General features: G+C 51.1%; 1 protein-coding gene across 4 annotated transcripts in view; it reads right to left on the reverse strand.

Moving 5' to 3' along the window:
- Nucleotides 1–14,405, reverse strand: part of LRP5 (LDL receptor related protein 5) — a 113,193-nt gene extending 98,788 nt beyond the window's left edge. For 2 of the 4 annotated variants that reach the window (XM_064492050.1, XM_064492049.1), the window contains exon 1: nt 823–940. In XM_064492050.1, the coding sequence (XP_064348120.1) occupies nt 823–925 (103 nt within the window). In that variant the 5' untranslated portion in view covers nt 926–940. Of the gene's footprint in view, nt 1–822; nt 941–14,172 lie in introns of those variants that run through there. The other 2 variants (XM_031447921.2, XM_031447922.2) reach the window with 2 other exon arrangements.
- Nucleotides 14,406–19,439: the final 5,034 nt, after the last annotated feature.

Below are 19,439 nucleotides of genomic sequence, written 5' to 3' on the forward strand. Positions count from 1 at the left end.
CGCTTAGTTTCCTGAGTCCTCCTGACCTCAACTCCACCCTCCGGACAAGGCAAAAGTTGGAGAGAAAGGTCCCCGGTCACCGCTCTCCCGAAGGGTGTGTACAACGGAGGCCCCACGCCGCGCTCTGGGACACTTCGCCCCGCGCGGCGGCCCCACGCAGCCGGCCCCCGGGGCTAGGCGTCACTGTTTAGGGCCCCAGGGGCCAGACCGGTCGCCCGGGCACCTGGCAGGTGTCAGTACATTTGGAAACAGTCAGCAAGGCAAATGAAAGGGGCAGCGCCACAGGCCAGGCGGCCGGGCTCCCGGTTCAGAACTTTCTCTGCAACTTAAATCAGTTCCCAGAGCTCGCAGGCCGGCCGCGCGGCCATCGGAAACAGGGTCGGGAAGGAGTTCCCGACACAGGGCGGCGAGGCCTGCCTCTGGGCCGACAGTCCCCGCTCTGTGCCTGCCCGCCGGCCGGGGTCCACACGGTCCCCGCACGGCCTCGCCCGGCCGGCTTGAGGCGGGCGCACTTCTGAGCGCGCCCCGGGGCCCGGGCAGGTGAGGACCCGCCCGCGCCGCACCTGGCGGGGTGGGTGCCGCCCGCGCGCCCTCCTCGCCCGCCCGGGACGCGGACGGGCCCCGGCGTCCCCGGGAGGAGCCCGGGCGGGCGAGACAAAGGGTCCGCGCGCGGCCCCCGGGCGGCGGGCGCGGCGGGGACCCGCGGCGCGCGCCCCAACTCGCCCCCAACTTGCAAAGTCGCTTCCGAGGCGGCGCCGCGCACTTGGCCTCGGGGCGGCCCGGGTGCCCGGGCCATTGTCCCTCCGGCCCGCGCCCACCTACCCGCGGCGGGGGCCAGGCTGCAGCAGAGCGCGAGCAACAGCAGCAGCAGCAGCGGCGGCGGCGGCGGCGGCGGCGGCGGCGGCCGGGGCGGCGCCGCCTCCATGTTGTCCGGAGCCGGACGGGCCCGCGCCGCGCTCACTCGGGCTCCATGGCGCGGCGGCGGCGGCGGTGGCGGCTCCTCGCGCAGCTCCCGGCGCCTGCCGCCTCCCCCCTCGGGCGCCGCGGACCAGGACGACGGGGGGAGGAGGGAGGAGGCGCGGGAGCGGAAGCCGCGCCGCGTCCCCGCCCCCCGCCGCCGCGGCCGCCCGCCCGCGCCCCCCGCGCCGGCCGCGCCCTCCCGCGGGCGCCCCTCGGAGCCCGCCCGCGGCTAGGCGGCCGCTGCGCGCGGTCCCCGCGGCTCTGCCCGCGCCCCCCGCCCCCTGGGACCTGTCACCCGGGCTCCGCGGGGGCGCGGGGTCGGGCGCCGGGTTCCCACCCCGCTGGGCCCGGGGGCAGATCGAGACCCGGAAGCAGGTGTGTCACCTGTGGAGCTGCCGGGATCGGGCTTGAAGGATGGGGAAACTGAGGCAGGGGGCGGGGCATGCGAAGAGGGTTGCCCGAGGGCACACGGTGAAACAGTTTCGAGGCTGGAAGCCTGGGGCCCCGGGCCAGGTCTACGCGCTTTCCCGCAGCAGGGTCCCGTCGGGGCGGCCCCGCGACACCTGTTCTCACTGTTGAGGGCGCCGGGGAGCACAAAGGAGGGCGACCGCGAGTCCGTGCCGGGGCAGGGACCGAAGCGGATGATGGAGAGAGGCGGGGGCTGCTCGGGCTGGGAGTAGGAGTGGGTTTGAGGTTTTATTTTTAAACTAATGTACACCCTCTACATTAATTACGGTACACGAAGACTGAGCTGTAGACACGCTGTTCTTCCAAATGTGCTTGTAGGCCGCCTTAGGGAGAAAGCCCCTCTAGGATGGCAGACCTCACCTGTGATTCATTCAACAAGCAAGCACTGAGCCCCGCCCCCCACCCCCCTTTTCGCTGCTCTGTGCCATCCTGAGCAGCAAGCTCAGCCACAGATCTCTCGGGGAACAAGAAGGGCTGGGAAGGACCATCACGAGCTCTGGAACCCAGAGGCCCAAGTTCAAACTCTAATTCTGCTGCTTCCTAGAACCAGGTGTGCCCTTGAGTGGGTCCAAATATAACCTTTCCTTGGACACCTTCTGCCCTTATAACACAGGGAGATCAATGCTTGCCTTGCAGGTGCCAAGAACTAGCTGCAGCTCACATGCACAACCAGGTACACATGGATATGGGCATTTTTCATATATTTGTGACAACGTTACAAAGCTAGTGTTCAGGCAGAATGTCTCTGTCCTACAGGGTTTATATTCTAGGGAAGGAGATAAAGAAAAACAAGAAGATAGATCAATTTAAAAACCAAAGCAAACAAACAAACTGAAACACCATTAACCGAGAGAGGGATGCCATGAAAAATGAAGTGTCCTGGGCTGCAAGATCTAGGGAAATTCTGATTTAGGGAGGTAGAGACATTCGAGCTACCACCAAAGAGCCAGCAGAGGCAAATGGAGCAGTAGGACAAGCCAGCTGGGGCTGGGGCACATCAGAGCTGGAGAAGGAGTCAAAAATTTATCCCAAGACAATGGGAAGCCAGTTAGGGGTTTAAGGAGCAAAATCCTTGCTGATTCCTCTCTTACACCCTCTGCCCAACCCCTGTTACACATCCTGTTGGCTCTACTTTTAAAACAGAGGCAGACTGTCAACACTTCTCACATCTCCACTACCACCATCCCAGTTTGGGTCATGTCCCACCCCTGCTGGGTCTCCCTTGTCCAGCCTTGACCCTCTTCAGCCTAATCTCACAGCAGCTGTCAAAACAAGTCAGCTCACATCCCTCCTCTGCTCAAGAACCTGCTATGGCTCCCACACCAGTCAGAATAGAAGCCAAAAAGCCTTATGGCACCTAAGGGGACTGATCTAGCCACATTTCTCCCTTTATCTCTCTAGCCTCTTATGCACTCTCCTTCCTCTCTCTCACCCTGCTCTGGCCACATGGCCTCCTTGCTGGTTCTCAAACACAGGAGGCACACTCCTGCCTCAGGGCCTTTGCACTTGTTGGTCTCTCTGCTGGAACTCTTTCGTCCCTGTTACCCACATGGTTCATGACCTCACGTCTTCAGCTCCTCAGCCAGACCTTCCCTGACCTCCTTTGGAAATTGTAAACCACAGCCCCTCCACTGCCCACCCTTTGCCAGCACTCCCTGCTCCATTTCTCTGCTTAACATTTCCCCTTTGCACTGACCATCAGCCAACCCACTTGTGTTTACTTTTCTTCCCTCCATTAGAATGGAAGTGCCCCAAGAACAGAGACATCCACTTGATTTGTTCCATGTGGGCCCCCCAAGCCTACACCAGGGACTGGCACATAGTAGGTTCTCAATAAATGTTTGTTGAATGACTGATTGAAGGGAAAAGATCTAATTTACATTTATAAAAGGAGCAAGCTGGCTGCTGAGTGGGGACAAGACTGTCTGGAGAAAAGAGGGGATGCAGGAGACTGGTCAGCAGGTGTGTACCATAGCAGCAGCCAGGAGAGATGGCAGCTCTGACGGGCAGTGGGTGGGGGGCTTACGAATTGCGAGAAGACTCTGGATTCAGGATGTTTTAGGAAGAGCTAATGGGACTCACTAAGGGTGCTGGCTGTGGGAATGAGAGGTTGGGCACCTGGGGTGGCCCACCGTAAGGGCTCTGCTAGTGGACATTTATTACAACAGCTGGGCCAAAGTTCAAGTCGAAGTTCTACATCTGATACAGAGAAGATGAAGACCCTGTGCTCAGTTATGCAAATGATGAAAAGGAAAATGAACCAAGAATATAAACAGATATTGAAATTCTTTATTCTCAGGGAGGGAGACAGCTTAACTCTCAGAGTGGGAGAATTCAGTGAATATAGAAGAGGTCACTTAAGTCAGGGGATGGCAGAGGCTGGCAGTAGCTCCTGGGGTGCCCTGGGGTTTCCTGTGCCAACTTGTGGGGTATCAACTGTGGAGGGGCCGTCAGAGACCCCCTGAGAGGGAAAGGACTGTGCCTCAGGTCTCAAGGCAGAACTCTGATCAGAACTTTGAGAAAAGTTGTTTGCAAAGAACAATGAGAACTAGTCACTATTTAACTCTGCAGAATTCCAGCATCATGAGGGCAGTAATTTTTAGACTCTTCACTAATGTCAGAAGCAACCAGAGAATGTGCTAAGCTTCCACTTCCCCAGAAGGCTGCCTGTCACAGCTCATCACGCCACCGAACTTTTCTTAGGCCTTGCTTTTGAAAGAGTTTTCTCTCAAGTTATTGCTCAGATGCAGGTTCCATCCCCATGAAGTAACAGGGGCTCAGCACCTGTCAGATCTAATTGTTTCTGGACACCAGGGCTCAGCCGGGGTCCATGTAGGGCCCATCACAGGGTGACATCTCAGCCCACGACACGTGGGGAATAATGACTTTCTGGTTTCCCTCCCAAGCTGGAACATGCTGACTCTGGAGAGTTATTCTGGGCACGCGAGCCCTCCCTCCTGGCAGGCCTGGCCACTGTGGTCAGAGGTGTGCCTTGGGCTCCAGCATTTCCGGGCTCTCTGAGCCTCAAGCATCCTCCTGAGGACAACTTGGTGGAGGCACACGGGGGAGAACATCCGCTAACTGGCCATCCTTTGGATCCCCTCGGGCCTCTCCCCTGCCTCAGCACCACCCCCAGCATCTGGCACTGGGAGCAGGCAAGGGAGGGTGGCCACCGGTGCGCGGTGGTGGGCAGTCCGGGCTTGGTTGGTAGCGGGCCATGGTCTCTGCAGAGACAGCTGGGGTGTGAGGGACACAGGCTGAACTTCACCTCTCCAAGCCTCGGTTTCCTCATGCATAAAATGGGAATACTATTGGCTTGACTTCTTATCTTTCAGAGCCGATGTGAGCCTTAGATGAGAGACGACTTGCAGACGTGTTCTTTACGCTGGGAAGCCCTGTGTCAGTGCGATCTGTGATTAACCAGAGCCCACGACAGGGCGTGAGGGTGGATGTGCCAGGCACCCCAACTTGTCCTCTCTTCCAATAGTCGCCATCCGTCCCTTAGTTTCTGCAGCCCTGAGCTTTAGCCCTCCCGAGGGTTTGGCTTGCATGTAACTCGTGTCCTGGGGAGAACGCCAGGGGCGGCCACGGGAGCATCTGGTCCACTTGGCAATTTTGTTTGTTTATTTGGTTTTGGGGGGGTAATTAGGTTCATTTATTTATGTATATCTATTTTTATATATTTATTTGCATTCCTTTTTTATTGAAGTGTAGTCAGTTGACAATATTGTATCAATTTCTGGCATACAGCCTAATGTTTCAGTCGTACATATGCATACATATATTCGTTTCCATATTATCTAATTTTTTAATGGAGGTACTGGGGATTGAACTCAGGACCTTGCACTGGCTAAACACATGCTCTACTGATGAGCTCTACCCTCTCCACACAGTTTTCTATAACAGTTTCATTTTATTTAACAGTTTTATTTTCACTACAGATCAAGGAATTGACATTCAGGTTTCATTTTCCTTTTTAAGCACTTTAAAGACACCTGCAGTAGGTTGAAGAGTGGTTCCCCCCACATATACTAATGTGGATTAGTATATCCACATCCTAATCTTGGGAACCTATGAATATTAACTGATTTGGGAAAAGAGTCTTGGCAGGTATAATCAAGGATCTTGAGCTGACGAGTTCATCCTGGACTATCCAGGTGGTCCCTAAATCCAATGACAAGTGTCCTGATAATAGGAGAGGAGGAGAAAGAAGTGGAGATGGAAGCAAAGATCAGAGAGATGTGGCCACAAGCCAAGGAACACCTGGAGTGCCCAGAAGCTGGAAGCAGTGAGGAAGGCTTCTCCCCTAGAGCATTTGGAGGGAGCGAGGCTCTGCTGACACCTCGATTTCAGACTTCTGGCCTCCAGACTGTAGGAGCATACGTTTCTGCTGTTTTAAGCTGTCCAGTTCATGATGATTTGTCACAGCAGCCACAGTAATCTAACATAGTCCTTAATCTTCACAAACCCATTTTACAGGGAAGGAAACTGAGGTCAGAGAAGTGAGGATCTGTCCAGGGTATCATCTCCAACTTACTTTATACCCCAGTGGCAAAGGTGAAGAGGCCCAACTGAGGCCATGTGGCCTGCAGAGCCTAAAAGATTTGCCTCCTGGCCCTTTGCAGAAGTGTTTGCCCACCTGCTATAGGGGGCCCGATGGTGACACCTGTTCCAGAATAAATAAAGCAGGGCAAGAGGGTCAAGAGGGGAGGCAGGCCTCACTAGAAAGGTGATTTTTGTACAGGGACCTGGAAGAAGGGAAGGCCAGTGCAAAGACCCTGAGGTACAGTGAGGGGGCCGGAGGAGCTGATACAGAGACAGCCAAGGTCAGAGAGGAGCAGAGACCTGGAGACCACCTCCTCTGAGTGAGATGGGGGATCATCAGAAGGCCAGGAGCAAGGGAGCATGGGCTTTGATTTCCATTTTATAGACTCTGCCTGCTCCTGAGTGGGAAAGAGGCTGAGGGGGCAGACTTGCCCACTGGACCTCGCAGGCAGCCAGTCGTCTGTGACCTTGAGGAGCTGTTTGGATTCACGTGGTGGCTTGCATGCACCTGGCTTTGGCTGAGGGCCGGGGGCACCACACACACTTAGTTGAACAGCAGGACTCCACAGACCGAGTCAGGGAGCATCTTTCCCTGCACCCAGCTGGAAACCTCAGGTGGCTGCCACACCTCCCTGTGGTCACTCTCAGGTGCAGTGAAGCCCTTGGGTCACTTCTAGTCCCAGGAATAGTGTCAGCTCAGGAAATGCCATTCCAGTTCTGGTTTCATGATCAAAACGAAGGTTTATTCAGAGTCACAGTTTCTCCCCTCCTCCAGCTCAGCTGCAGCGGGGAGGGCCAGCCCCATCTCTGCTCTCCTCCGTGAGCCTGGAGCTGGCCATGGAGGGAGGATCGGGACCCTGTAGCTTTGGGGGATTCCCAATGTTGATCCTTCTCTTTTGGGCTCTTTGTGAAACCTTAGATATTTCTCAGATGGCGCCTGACCCCCGCGACACATGCCTTTGCCCAGTCATCCAGGAAGCACAGCCTCCATGCAGTTCCTCAGTGGCCGGGCAGCTACAGTGATGGCCTTGGCCTTAAATGTATCAGGCTCGGAGCGCACAGCAGAGCCACGCATTGTCCTCCAGCCAGACAACGGCTTCAGGAGACACACGTCCACTTGGTTCCTTGAAGCCCCTCTTGCTAGTCTCAGGATGAAGGGGACTCTTCTATACTCTCAAGGTGGACGGTGGACTAATTAGGGTGACCAACCATCTCAGTTTGCCTAGAACTGAGGGGTTTGCGGGACACAGGACGTTCAGGGCTAAAACTGGAAGGTCCAGGCAAACAGGGGTGAGTCGGTCGCCCTCCGGCTGGTGGAATCAGGCTCCCGTCTGCAGGACCCTCACCCCAAGCATGTGGGGGTCGGGACGAAAGTCTAGGCCTGCCACTTAAAATTATCAATCACTCTCAACATATCAATGCTATTTTTAAAAAAAAGGTGGAGGGATTTTTCTGGATAAAAAGAGACAAAAGAAATAGCCTGACTGATTAGATCCTGTTTAAAAAATAACTGATGATATTAAAAATACTTGTTTGTCTTTTTTTGTTTTTTGGGGTTCTTTTTTTTTTTTTTTTTTTTTTTTTGGTTAAGGGAGGTACTGGGGATTGAACCCAGGACTTTGTGCATGCTAAGCATGCACTCTACCACTGAGCTATACTCCCCACCCCCGTGAGGTTTTTTTTTTAAGATGTTAGAAAACTATTTTGTTAATGTCGGGGAATGTTCTTAGGAGATCTCTCCCAAACTATTTAATGGAGACACATCATACTGTCTGTGACATACTTTAAATATTTCTCCTTTTGGCAAATGTGGCAAAACCCTTAACCAATTTTGAACCTCAGTCATAAAATTATGGGTGGTGGCTGTAAAAAACAAAAAAAGTGATAAATCAGACCATAGACCATGGAGTAAAAAGAATGTTCTTCCTCCCTGGCTGGACAAATACACAGTCATTAACACCAGGAAGTTAGCGCTATGTAGAACTTTTCGGACTCCTCTGTGTTGGAGCGAGGTGACCAGAGACCTAGCCCAGGACCTCCCTGGACTTTCGCCCCAGGGGAGGTCTGTGGTGGGACTACAGGTCTGGGGGGGCACCCACACAGCCTGGACTTGGGTTCTGTGCTGTTTGGGCAGGGACTTGGGGGTCCCAGTGCCTGGGGCAAGGTGAGTGGTGGTGGGCACCAGGGAGCATGTCTCCTGTGGGTGATGGGCAGGCTGGAGGGGCAGAGTGGGGGCCCCCTAAAGCTTGGAGCCCCCAGCAAAATGACACTTATTATTTTGTTTTAGGCCTTCAGTCTCAGATGAAGTGGAGCCAGAAAGTCCCATCTTAAACTCTACCCCAAAAGAGAGAGAGACCAGGCTCAGAACAGGCGTGGCACCTGCCCAAGGTCAGGCAGGTGGAAAGCGGCCAGGCTGGAATTTGAACTCAGTCTCCCAGCTCCTCCATGGTGCTCCTCCATGTCCCTCCTCCGTAGGGCTAATCCCCTCCCTTGCACTGACTGCCTCTCCTTTCCCAGGTCCTGGCCCCCCTGCAGGGCCCCTCCTGCCTGGCCAGTGGCCAGCTCATGCCCCCTCTTTAGGCTCCACCCACTCAGCTTGTATACAAGAGCAAGATTCTCTTTTCTTAACGTATAACAAAAACTCACCCTTCCCCTTCATTCTCCCCTCTCTGCCCCCTCAGCCGCCAAGCCCCTACAACCCACCGTCTACACTCACTGCCTCCTGGCCTCACCACCTGCTCATCCAGTCCTGCCCCTGTGATGACCTCCCCACTACCAGCTCCAAGGGCCATTCCTGGTGCATCTCACGACTAGATTCTGCTCCTCCTCCACCCACGCCTCCCTCCCTGTCGGTCCCAGCCTCTGTCCCTCCTGCTCACACACTCTCCCCTGCTTCAGGCATGGCCCTCCTAGGGGCCACTTTTCTCCATCTCCACAGCTAGCTTCAGGCCCCCTCAGCCCTCCCCACTGTGGTCTGTCCCTCAGCGCAGCCAGCATGATGGTCCTAAAATGCCCATCTGACAGTGGCCCTACCTTCACACAAATCCTCTATGGCTCCCCAGTGCCCCGTGGCCCCTACTACTGCCGGGTTCCAGGATCAGAGCCTCCTCTCCCGCTGGCATCTCCTCCCTCCCCGAGGCCGGGCACAGTTCCTCTGGGCCACTGGGTCTCTGGGTCTAGCTGTCAAGCCTCTGCTGCAGTTATTAGGGTCACCTTTCACCCAGTGAGGTGGGGGCAGAGGAGAGAGGGTAGCTGCTGCAGAAACTCACGGGGAGGGGGTCCCTTCTAGCCGATGTGGGGGGCCAAGTAGGTGAACTGGGCCTTCACAAAGGGTCAGCTTCCTACTGTACAGCACAGGGAACTATATTCAATATCTTGTAACAGCCTCTAATGGAAAAGAATAGGAAAAGGAATATATGTATGTGTGTATAACTGAATCACTATGCTGTACACCAGAAACTAACACAACTTTGTAAATTGACTATACTTCAATTCTTTTTTTAATTTAAAAATTAGAAAATTGGAAAAACAAAGCGTCAGCTTGAATAGGCAGCCACAGAGGTGCTGGGCACTCCCCCTGGGAGGCAGGCGTGTGTTTGGAACAGTGACTCCCAAGACCGGGGCCACGAGCAGCTAGATTGTGGGGTGTGGGAGGGGAAGGGGACCATTAGGTGGGCAGGCTGTTGGGGCAAGACGGTGGGTGCCCCAAATGAGGGCTCCACCCTGGTGGAACTTCGTGCAGTTTCCTCTTAGGGATATTCCTGGAGCTGAGTCTGGGGGGATCTGACCATCCCCAGTAGCTGTGATTCTAAATTCTAGGTTCTAGAAAGAAGTCATGGGAGGCCCCCAGGACAGGAGGCTTTGCCTGAAGGTGACAAAGGAGGGTGCAGGTCTCAGGGCTGTGGCTGAGGATACCTGGCAGTCTTGGCTCCCTGCTAGTCCCACAAAGGGCCCTTCTCCCTGCTGGGCTCTTAGAAGCAGCAGCTGCCCCCAGGCCCTGTTGGGAGTGAGGGGGCTTCTCTGGCCTTGTAGGTCCAGCAGGACAGCTGGGGCTGGCATTGAGTCTGATGATGCTCACGCTGGGGCATCGGGCAGCAAGGACATGAACCCTCGCAAAGCAGGGAGCAGACCCTGGGCCTCTCAGGGCCTCGTCCATCTGCCCCCACCAGGTTCAGCAGGCAAGGCTGAGAGCTGGTGCTGGGGGTACCTGGCAGTGGGGGACGTGCCTCCTGCCAGGGCCCCTCCCAGACCAGGATCACATGTCCTTCCCTGCTTGTCGGTAATTCTCTGACCAAAGATCACAGCGGGCCGGGCAGGCGGCGCCTTTGATGTGCAGCCCCCACCTCCCAGCCAACAGAGCTCTGCAGACTTTGTACCAAGACTGTTTCCTCCCTGCAAGAAATGGGCATGCCCTGGGCTTCCCGCTGCTCTAGCTGGGCTGGAGGCTGCAGGAAGAGTCCTCCAGGCCCTGTTTTCTATTTCCCCAGGAGCATCACTGGGCCCCTGCTCACTCACGGGATCGGGATCCTCCTAAGAGCTCTTCGGGGAAGATCTCACTTATGCTCATTCTACAGAGGGGAAAACTGAGGCCAGGGCAGGTTGGGTGACTTGACTGAATTCCCTCAGGGAGTCAGGAATGGAGCTGAAGACCTTGTTATTTCTCCTCCCCACTGCGCCCTGGGAGCCGGAGGAGGTGGGGGAGCCGGAAAGAGGAATGAGGCCCTGGGCAGCCAGGGTGGCTCAGGCACTTTCTGGGCCCGGTGTTCCTGGCTCGGGCCTGCAGTGATTCATATGGCCACGAGGGGGCAGCAGCACCCCGCCCTGTCCAGCTCTTCCTGGCGCTCCAGGAATCAGCAAAGAAACCTCATCAGAAGGGAGGGTACAGCTCAAGTGATAGAGTGCGTGCTTAGCGAGCACGACGTCCTGGGTTCAATCCCCAGTCCTTCCTCCAAATATAAATGAATAAAGGTAATTACCTCCCCCTCATAAAACAAACAAGGGAGGGGCACCGGCAACAACAAGGAGGGACCTAGAGACTCTCATACTAAGTGAAGTCAAGTCAGACAGAGAAAGATAAATAGCATACGATGTTACTTACATGTGGGATCTGCAAAATAATACAAATGAACTTCTTTACACAGACATAGAAAGCAAATTTACGGCTACCATAGGGGAAAGGGCAGGAGGAATAAGCTGGGAGTTTGGAATTAGCAGATACAAACTACACAAAACAGATAAAGAACAAGGTCCCACCGTAGAGCACAGGGGACATTTTCAATAGCCTGTAATAACCTATAATGAAAAAGAATATATGCGTACAACAGAATCACCACACTGTGCACCAGAAACTAACACAACACTGTGAATCACCTACACTTCTATACAACTAATTTTTTAAAACGCAAAAAACCCAAAAACAAAAGCAAAAAGGGAGGAGTGCCAGGAAATAGGACCTCACCTGAGACACGACTGCACACACCTGATACTGTCAAGATAAAAGGAGAGAATTCGGCTCCCAGAAGAGGGGACAGAGTCAAGTCCCTGCTGCAGGAGTCTGGGCAAGTTGTGGAATCCCTGGGGACCTCTGTTTCCTAATCTGTGCCAGTGGAGAAAGTCGTTGTCTGGTTGGGCTGTCCTGGGGATTAAGAACACCAGGCAGCAAATATAAAATGTTGCTACCAGGGCACAGAAGGCTTCCTGGCATGTGCCTGGAGGAGGGAGCCTAGGCATTGAAGCTCAAACCTCATAACATCTGGGTAGGTCCCCCTCAAGGGAGCCGCTCTGAGCCTCCCTGGTCTGCCCATGACTTTCACACTTTCAGGTCTACAGACCCGGGCTGGCCACTGAGCACTCGTGATGCCCCAGCGGGGAGACTCTAGTATCATCCCCATTTTGTGACAAGGAAACTGAGGCTCAGAGAGCCTGAGTACCTGGCCTAAGGCCACGACCTGGGCCAGTCTCAGAGCTGTGATTTGCACCCAGGGCTCTGCCCTCTCCATCCCACCCAAACCTGCACAAACTACTGCCTGAGTCACTTGTGCAGGGTCAGAGGTGTTGACTTTTTCCCAGATGCCCTTCATCAAGGTGGGGGCTGCTGTGAACATTTTGACAGCTGTTTCCCCCACCTCTTCTCCTGTCATGTTTGCCAGATCACATGGGAAGAAAAGCTCTAGGCAGATTTCCACTGCCAGCCTGTCCTGACCCTCCCCAGAGGCTCAGGACCCTCAGCTGCGGGCAAGCTGATCGGCAGGCAGGGGGGATGCAGTCAGGATTCTCCCCTACTCGCCCCTTGCCAACCCCAATAGTCTGGTGAAGAGTCCAGGGAATGTGCAAGTGGCCTGGGGCAGCCCTGTGCTAGAGGAAGTTTGATGTCAGTGAGGCTGAAAGTTGGAGAAGGGCTGGGATTAGGTGGCAGTTCTTATGGTTTTAATTAGATTCCCTGGATTTATTTCATATTTGATATTCTGATTATAAAATTAATTTATGGTCATTGCAGAAAAGTTGGAAAATATAGGAAAGGATAAAGAAGGGAACAAAAATCAAATCTCATTTCATGGTTGAGATCTGACTACTGTTAGCATTTTTATGTATTCCCTCGCAGTCTTTTTTTTTCTAGGCACATACTCAAAAGCCAAGTCATGGTGAGGAGCTTGTTTCTGGCAAAATAACCGACTGGATACCCAGAGGATGCCACCTGGTACAAAACACATAAAAATATCACAAGCAATCTTAATTTAAAACATTTTTTAATGCGTGGTAGAGTTGTCAGGAAAGTAGGGGGCATCATTAAGACCAAAAATAGTAAGAAAATAAGAAAAATAAGAAAGCAATCTCATATTTGTGAGGCAACTGAGGATTTGAACACTGATTACAGCAGAAAACTGAACACTGATGATATTAGGAAATTATTATTTAAAATCTTAGGTGTGAGTACAGATATTGTGGCTATGTTTTTAAGACAGTTCTCATCTCTGGAAAACGCACACTGAAGTATTTTCAGATGAAATAGTATGATGTCTGGAATTTGCTTCAGAAGCATAATTTTGGGTGGTGGGCTTTGAGATTGGCCATGGGCTGATGGTTTTTAACAATGTGTGATGAGTCTGTTGGTGTCCTTGTACTATTCTTGGCATGTTTATAGATATTTGAAATTTGAAATTCTCCTTTTATAAACATAAATATAAAATATAAAATTTATATTTATTTGTATTTGTATATTATGTTTATATATAAATATAAATTTATACTTATTTTTATTTATATATGTGTATAAAATATATTTATTTATATATTATACATTTATATATATAATATCTTTATATTTACATATCAGTCAGGGCAGACTGCAGCTGGCCTTGCCCTGGGGGCTCCTCTCTGCTCCCAGGAACCTCAGAGCTGGGTTTAACAGCACATTGGAGGCAGGAACGGAGGTCAGGTCCTGAGCAAGGTGGAAGGTCAGATCAGAAACCGCCCAAAATCTGAGAATCTTCTGAAAAAGGACATTTCCAGTGAGTGAACAACAAGAAAAACCTGCCCCACGGGGTGTCTTGGGGATGGGAGGGAGGAAGAAGATGTCCCTGTGTTGGCCTTCGTTCTGAGCAGAACAGAAGAAGTGAAAAGGAGAGAAAAAAATCTCCGTGAGTGTCTCAGCATAGCGCTATTGTCCCAGGGCTTCAGAGCCAGAAGCCACCTCAAGACCCACCCTGAGGATGGGAGCTAAAATGGTCCCTCTTGGTAGAGTGCCCTGGAGCCTGGCAAAGCAGAGGCAACTCTGGAGCAAATGCACTTCAGATCCAGTCCTCAAAGAGTTCCCACTAATAAAGCTACAAAACTCACTGAGCCCAGCAGGAAAGAACCACCATGAGCAAGAGTCAGCAGGAAAAGCAAACTGTAGCCTCAAAGCCATAAAAACTGCAGACTCTCAAACTGTCGGTTTGAAATCTTCTTCAAACATTTAAAGAGAGAAAAGGGGAAATTCAAAGTATGACAAAGAGGCAAGGAATCACCAGATTTGCAGGCATGTTGGAGAAAAGGGCTAAAGACCAATTCCAGAAATAAAAATTATAATTGAAATTAGGATCGGAATGACTAGGTTAGACACCTGGCGAGACGTGAGAGTGTGCTGGAGAGGGGCGGCTGCGCCGCGCCGCACCGAGGGAAGCACGGAGAGAGGAACAAATTGAAAGGAAGCGGACTCACCCGTTCCTCGGGAATGTGAAATGGTGCAGCCGCTCTGGAAACAGCCTGGAAGCTCCTTGGAGGAGTTCAGCACAGAGTTCCCTTGTGACTCAGCAGTTCCACTCCTAGGAGGCCACTCAAGAGAAACAGGCATAAACTCACACAAAAACTTGAATGCTGATAGCAGCTTTACTCGTAGTAACCAAAAGGTGGAAATAATCCAACGGTCCATCAACAGATGAACAAAATGTGATATGCCCATACAATGGACTATTACTCATCCAAAAAAGGAATGAAGTTCCAATAATACATGACGAATCTTGAAAACATCATGCTAAGTGAAAGAAGCCAGGCATTTTAATTATTATGATTCCATTTCCTTGAAATGTCCAGAACAGGCAAATCCGTAGAGACAGACAGTAGGTGCGTGGTTGCCAGAGGCAGAGGGCTGGGGAGGGGAGGCTGGGAAGTGACTGCTAATGGGTGTGGGTTTGTTTTTTGTTTTTTTTTTTCTGGCGGGGGAGTGATGAAAATGTCCTAACATTGTGGTGATGGTTGCACAACTCGGTGAATATACTAAAAACTATTGTATTGTACACTTTAAATTGTGCAGCATGCTCAATGAAGTTTTCTTTAGGGAGATGAGGACCTCTGGAAGATGGAGAGAGAAGATCTAACAGACAAAATCAATGCTCTAGAGGGAAAAATCAAAGAGGGGGATAGAGGCAACATTCAACGTTATGGTGGTTGAAAGTTTTACAGAAGTGATGGAGTTACCAAGACTTCAGCCTCAGAAAGCTCGGTGAATTCCAAGCAGGAGTTTAAAAAGAAAAAGAAGAAAGAAATCCACACCTGGACACGTCATAGGTGTATCATTCAGGGTCTGATCAGGAGACAGGAACCACACAGTCACTGGACAGGGAAAGTTTATTCTAAAGCGTTATTAACTATGGCAGGGGATGGAGTAATGGGGGGGTTGGGTAGCAAGAGATAAAGACAAGTGTGAAGGATGCAGGAATAGTGTGTGTAAGGAGCACCCAGCCCCAAGCCTGAGACAGAGACCCATGGGAGGAGGTCCCGGGCAGAGACCGGACCTCACTGAGGGTGGCAGGAGGGGGTCAGGAAGTCCACGGGTGTGCCCGCAGCACCCACTGGAAACCCAGCCCCAGGGGGACCACGGAGCCCTTTCACAGTGACGCCGCTCGCTGGTGACCCTCTGCTAGGAAGCAGCCAGTGCCCGAGGGGAGGAGCACATGGAAACAGGGTGACAGCCCCTCCACCTCTGCTGTCCCCCCAGCATCTTTCAGCCCCATGAGAGGTGGGATTGGGGCCGAGAGGCAGTAAATTAATAGCAAGCGTAGCAGGAAAGCAGAACACCAAAGAGAAAGTTCTTAAAACCAGCCGGAGAAAATGGCCGAGTGCCGAGGAAGAAATGCCAGTTAGACCGACAGTGCCCAGCAGGGAATGAGAAGTCTCAACCTGGCGTCCTAAACTCAGAAAAAGTGTCTCAGAGAATGAGGGGCAAGTAAAGACTTTTTTCCAGGCAAACAAAACTAAGAGAGTTTACAGACAAACCCTCAGTGGAGAAGCAGCTTGAGAATGTCCTTCAGTGGGAAACCAGGTCTGAGTTACACCAAGGAAGGATGAGTAAAGAAAATGATAATTGGGTTAAACTGAAACGAATTGCTGTACAAAATGATAGAAACATCCAACTGGTGGGAGGGAGGGAACGACGTGGGCCCAAGAAACTAGGTAACAGCTTCCTCCCCGTTGATTCACTTTTCCAGTTACTTACACGAACATGGACTCATGGGTGCTGGTTTTACTCTCTGGGTTATAACTGCACACGATTGTCATTTATTTTGTTATTTCAGTTGCGCATTTTATATGTAATTTTTATCTTGCCCTTTTTTCAACTAATGCTACGTCCTGAGCATTTCCCAATATTATTAATGATTCTTTAAAAGCACTATTTTAATAGCTGTTTTAAAATTCCTCTCACGGGCATACTGCACTTTATTTAAGCATGCCAAATAGTTTTTAGCCATCGTCCAGCCGTTTAGTGTCAGACCTCATGCTGTAATGAACACCCCTGCCCGCACACCTTTGGGTCCCTCCAGTTACAGCCTCGTACGTATGGGAGTCACCCTGGGTCAGACTTTATTCAGACTCCAGGTTCCGCAGCTGTGGCATCGAGCTGGAAGCTGAAAAAGGTTCAGGGATGAGGGCTCCAATCAGATCCGAGACAAAGGGTGGGACGTAACATTGCAGCTCCTGTGTGCTCTGTGGGTGCAGATTTGGATGAATGTTTCTCCTTTTATATCAACCTGACATTTATTCATCATTTATTCACTCCACCAATATTTATTGAACACCTACTATGGTCCGGGCCAGTGCCTTGGATACCAAACAAAGACCCCTGCCGTCATGGGGCTTACACTTTAGAGGCAGGGGAGGCAGAATAACTAACAAGTGTAATTGTGTAATATGTTTGAAGTACTATAAAAACTAAAATGTGGAACAGGGGTGGGGGATCGGGAGAACACAGGATGGTCAGGAAAGAGCTCATGGAGAAGGCAGACCAAGAAGCAAAGACGAGAAGGAAGGGAGGATGGGTCAAGAGGACATCTGGAGGAAGAACATTCCAGACGGAGGGTACAGCCAATGCCAAGTTCTCGGGCTGAGAATGTGCCTGCTGTTTTTTTTTTTTTTTCTCAAGAGCCTTTAATTACAAGAACATTTTTCCATCTCATTAAATGTTACAAAACTGTTTTCTGATCTCCATGAAGAACAAGTAAGCCTCACACTCTCCCCGCCGCCCCAGATAATGAGGGAGTAACTCTCTCTCGCCCACAATGCTCTCTGTGTGCCCTGGGCGGTGTGGCAGGTCCTGTGAGGGCTGCGAGGTGTCCATGCCAATCCCGGCACTGGTGGCCAGATGCCAAATAAACGAAAGTCAATTCTTGGCTTTTGAGTTTCAAAACAGACCCTTGAAACTCACAGCAAAGGCAATAGATGTAGGGAAGTCAGGGGCGAGGGTGAGCTTGACCACAGAGGAGGGTCAGACCCTGAGGAACAGGAGCGTTTACAGGAGCGCTGGGCCCCACACGTCGTGGTCTCAGGACTCCTTTACACTCATGGTTTTTTGAGGGTCTTGAAGAGCTCTGTAAGGGTTTGATCTGCTCTTTACCACAATAGAAATTAAAACTGAGAAATCTGTAAATTATCTCTTCATTTAAAAACAACAAGCACCCTTGCATGCTGACACAAATACCTCTTTTTAATGAAAAATGGTTCTATTTACCAAATCAGAAACTAGTGAGAAGACGGCATCATTTAAACTTTTGCAGATCTCTTTCATGTCTGGCTCCTCGTATTGGTTTCCACATTCGGTTTATTGCAAAATGTTACTCAGGTTCAAGCATATGAAGAAAATGTGACCTCATGCAGTTATGCAGTCGGAAAGGAGAGAGCCTCCCGGTACTTGCCACACAATTGTGGACAGTGTCCTTGTCGCCTCGCCAGAGCCTACCTAGTGGTCAGGGTGGACTAAACTTTTGGAACTTTGCAACATTAAAGTCCAATTGGATTAAGCTACCGTTATAGCAGATGGTACTGTCCTAATATCAAAATTAGGATTAGAAGTGGGGTACTGTAATTTGGTGCAGCCATTATGGAAATTCCCCAAAAGACTGAAAATAGATTTACCCTATGATCCAGCAATCCCACTCCTGGACATACACAGGGAGGAAACTCTAATTCAAAAAGACACCTGCCCCAATGTTCACAGCAGCACTATTGACAACAGCCAAGACATGGAAGCCACCTAAAAGTCCACCGATAGATGACTGGACAAAGAGGTTGTGATGTATATATATATACGACGGAATACTCCTCAGCCATACCAAAAAGAATAAAATAATGCCATTTGCAGCAACATGGGTGGACCTGGAGATCGTCATTCTAAGTGAACTAAGCCAGAAAGAAAAAAAAAATACCATATGATGTCACATATATGTGGAATCTAAAAAAAGACAGAAATGAACTTTTTTACAAAAAAAAAAAAGACTTGCAGACAGAAAACAAAATTATAGTTACCAGGGAGGAAAGGGGGCATGGGGAAGGATAAACTGAGAGTTCAGGATTTGTAGATACACACTACTACATATAAAACAGATAAACAACAAGGTCCTACTGTACAGCACAGGGAACTACACTCAATATCTTGTAATAAGCTGTAATGAAAAGAATATGAAAAGGATATATATGTATGTATGTGTAACCGAATCACTATGCTGTACACCAGAAAACACACATTGTAAATCGACTATACTTCAATTAAAAAAAAGAAGGGGGTGCTACTGTTGCAAAAATAAAACGGAAGCAAACATTAAAATGTGTGGCAATGTGGAAGGTACTATCAGACAGACTTCTGTGATGCAGAGGCAAAACACCAGGTTCAACGTCTCCTGTGATGACTGGGGAGCTCACCCGCCTTCCTCCGGTGCTTGCAGACTTAGGGGAAGACGGCAGACGGGAAACTAACACTAGTTACATTTGGCCAAGTGTTAGGAGAAATAGACAGGCTCCAGCAAACTGGACCCATTTTCAAGCAAAGTGAAAAGGAACGTAAGAGTACAGAAATTTGAGACCTTATGGATTAAGAAAATCCAAGTGCTCGTAGACACCAGGTAACAGGAAGCCAGACCGTCCAACGTGGTGACCGGCAAAGACCCTTCAACTCTCAACTGGGTAACGCGGGGAGGGGAGGGCTGTGGTGGTGAGAAGGCAAAGAAATCAAAGCAAGGTTGAGACCTGTGCTTAGGAAAGGATGGGGGTGTGGTACTCGCACATGCAGACAGGCTGGAAACCTCTGAAGTCTGATCATCCTTTGAGCGAACTGCATGGCCAGAGAAGTCAGGAAGCCAGACTTTTAAATGCTATGCTGTTTGGGTGTTGAAACCAAAGTGACCTGCAGGCCCCCGAGCTTGCACAGCCTGGAAGCAGGCTCCTGAAGCCGGACATCCCCCGAGGAGAACATGATGGCCGACACACACCTCAGACGTGGCGCAGGGGACAGCGGGCAGGGAAGGACCTCCCGGAGGTGGGGACAGCGCTTTGCTGTTTCTTCAGTTACTCCCCCTTCTTCTTCTGGAAGATCCATCGTTCAAGTCTCAAGTCCTCTGGGTCTGACTCCCAGATCTCTTACTTCGCGTCTTGGTTTCCATTTTCATGGTCATTTTGCGCCATGTTGTCAGTTTTGCCATCTGATCTTTCAGAAGGTTCTC

Source organism: Camelus dromedarius, chromosome 12 (genome assembly GCF_036321535.1).
Source record: "Camelus dromedarius isolate mCamDro1 chromosome 12, mCamDro1.pat, whole genome shotgun sequence".
Lineage (NCBI taxonomy): Eukaryota > Metazoa > Chordata > Mammalia > Artiodactyla > Camelidae > Camelus > Camelus dromedarius.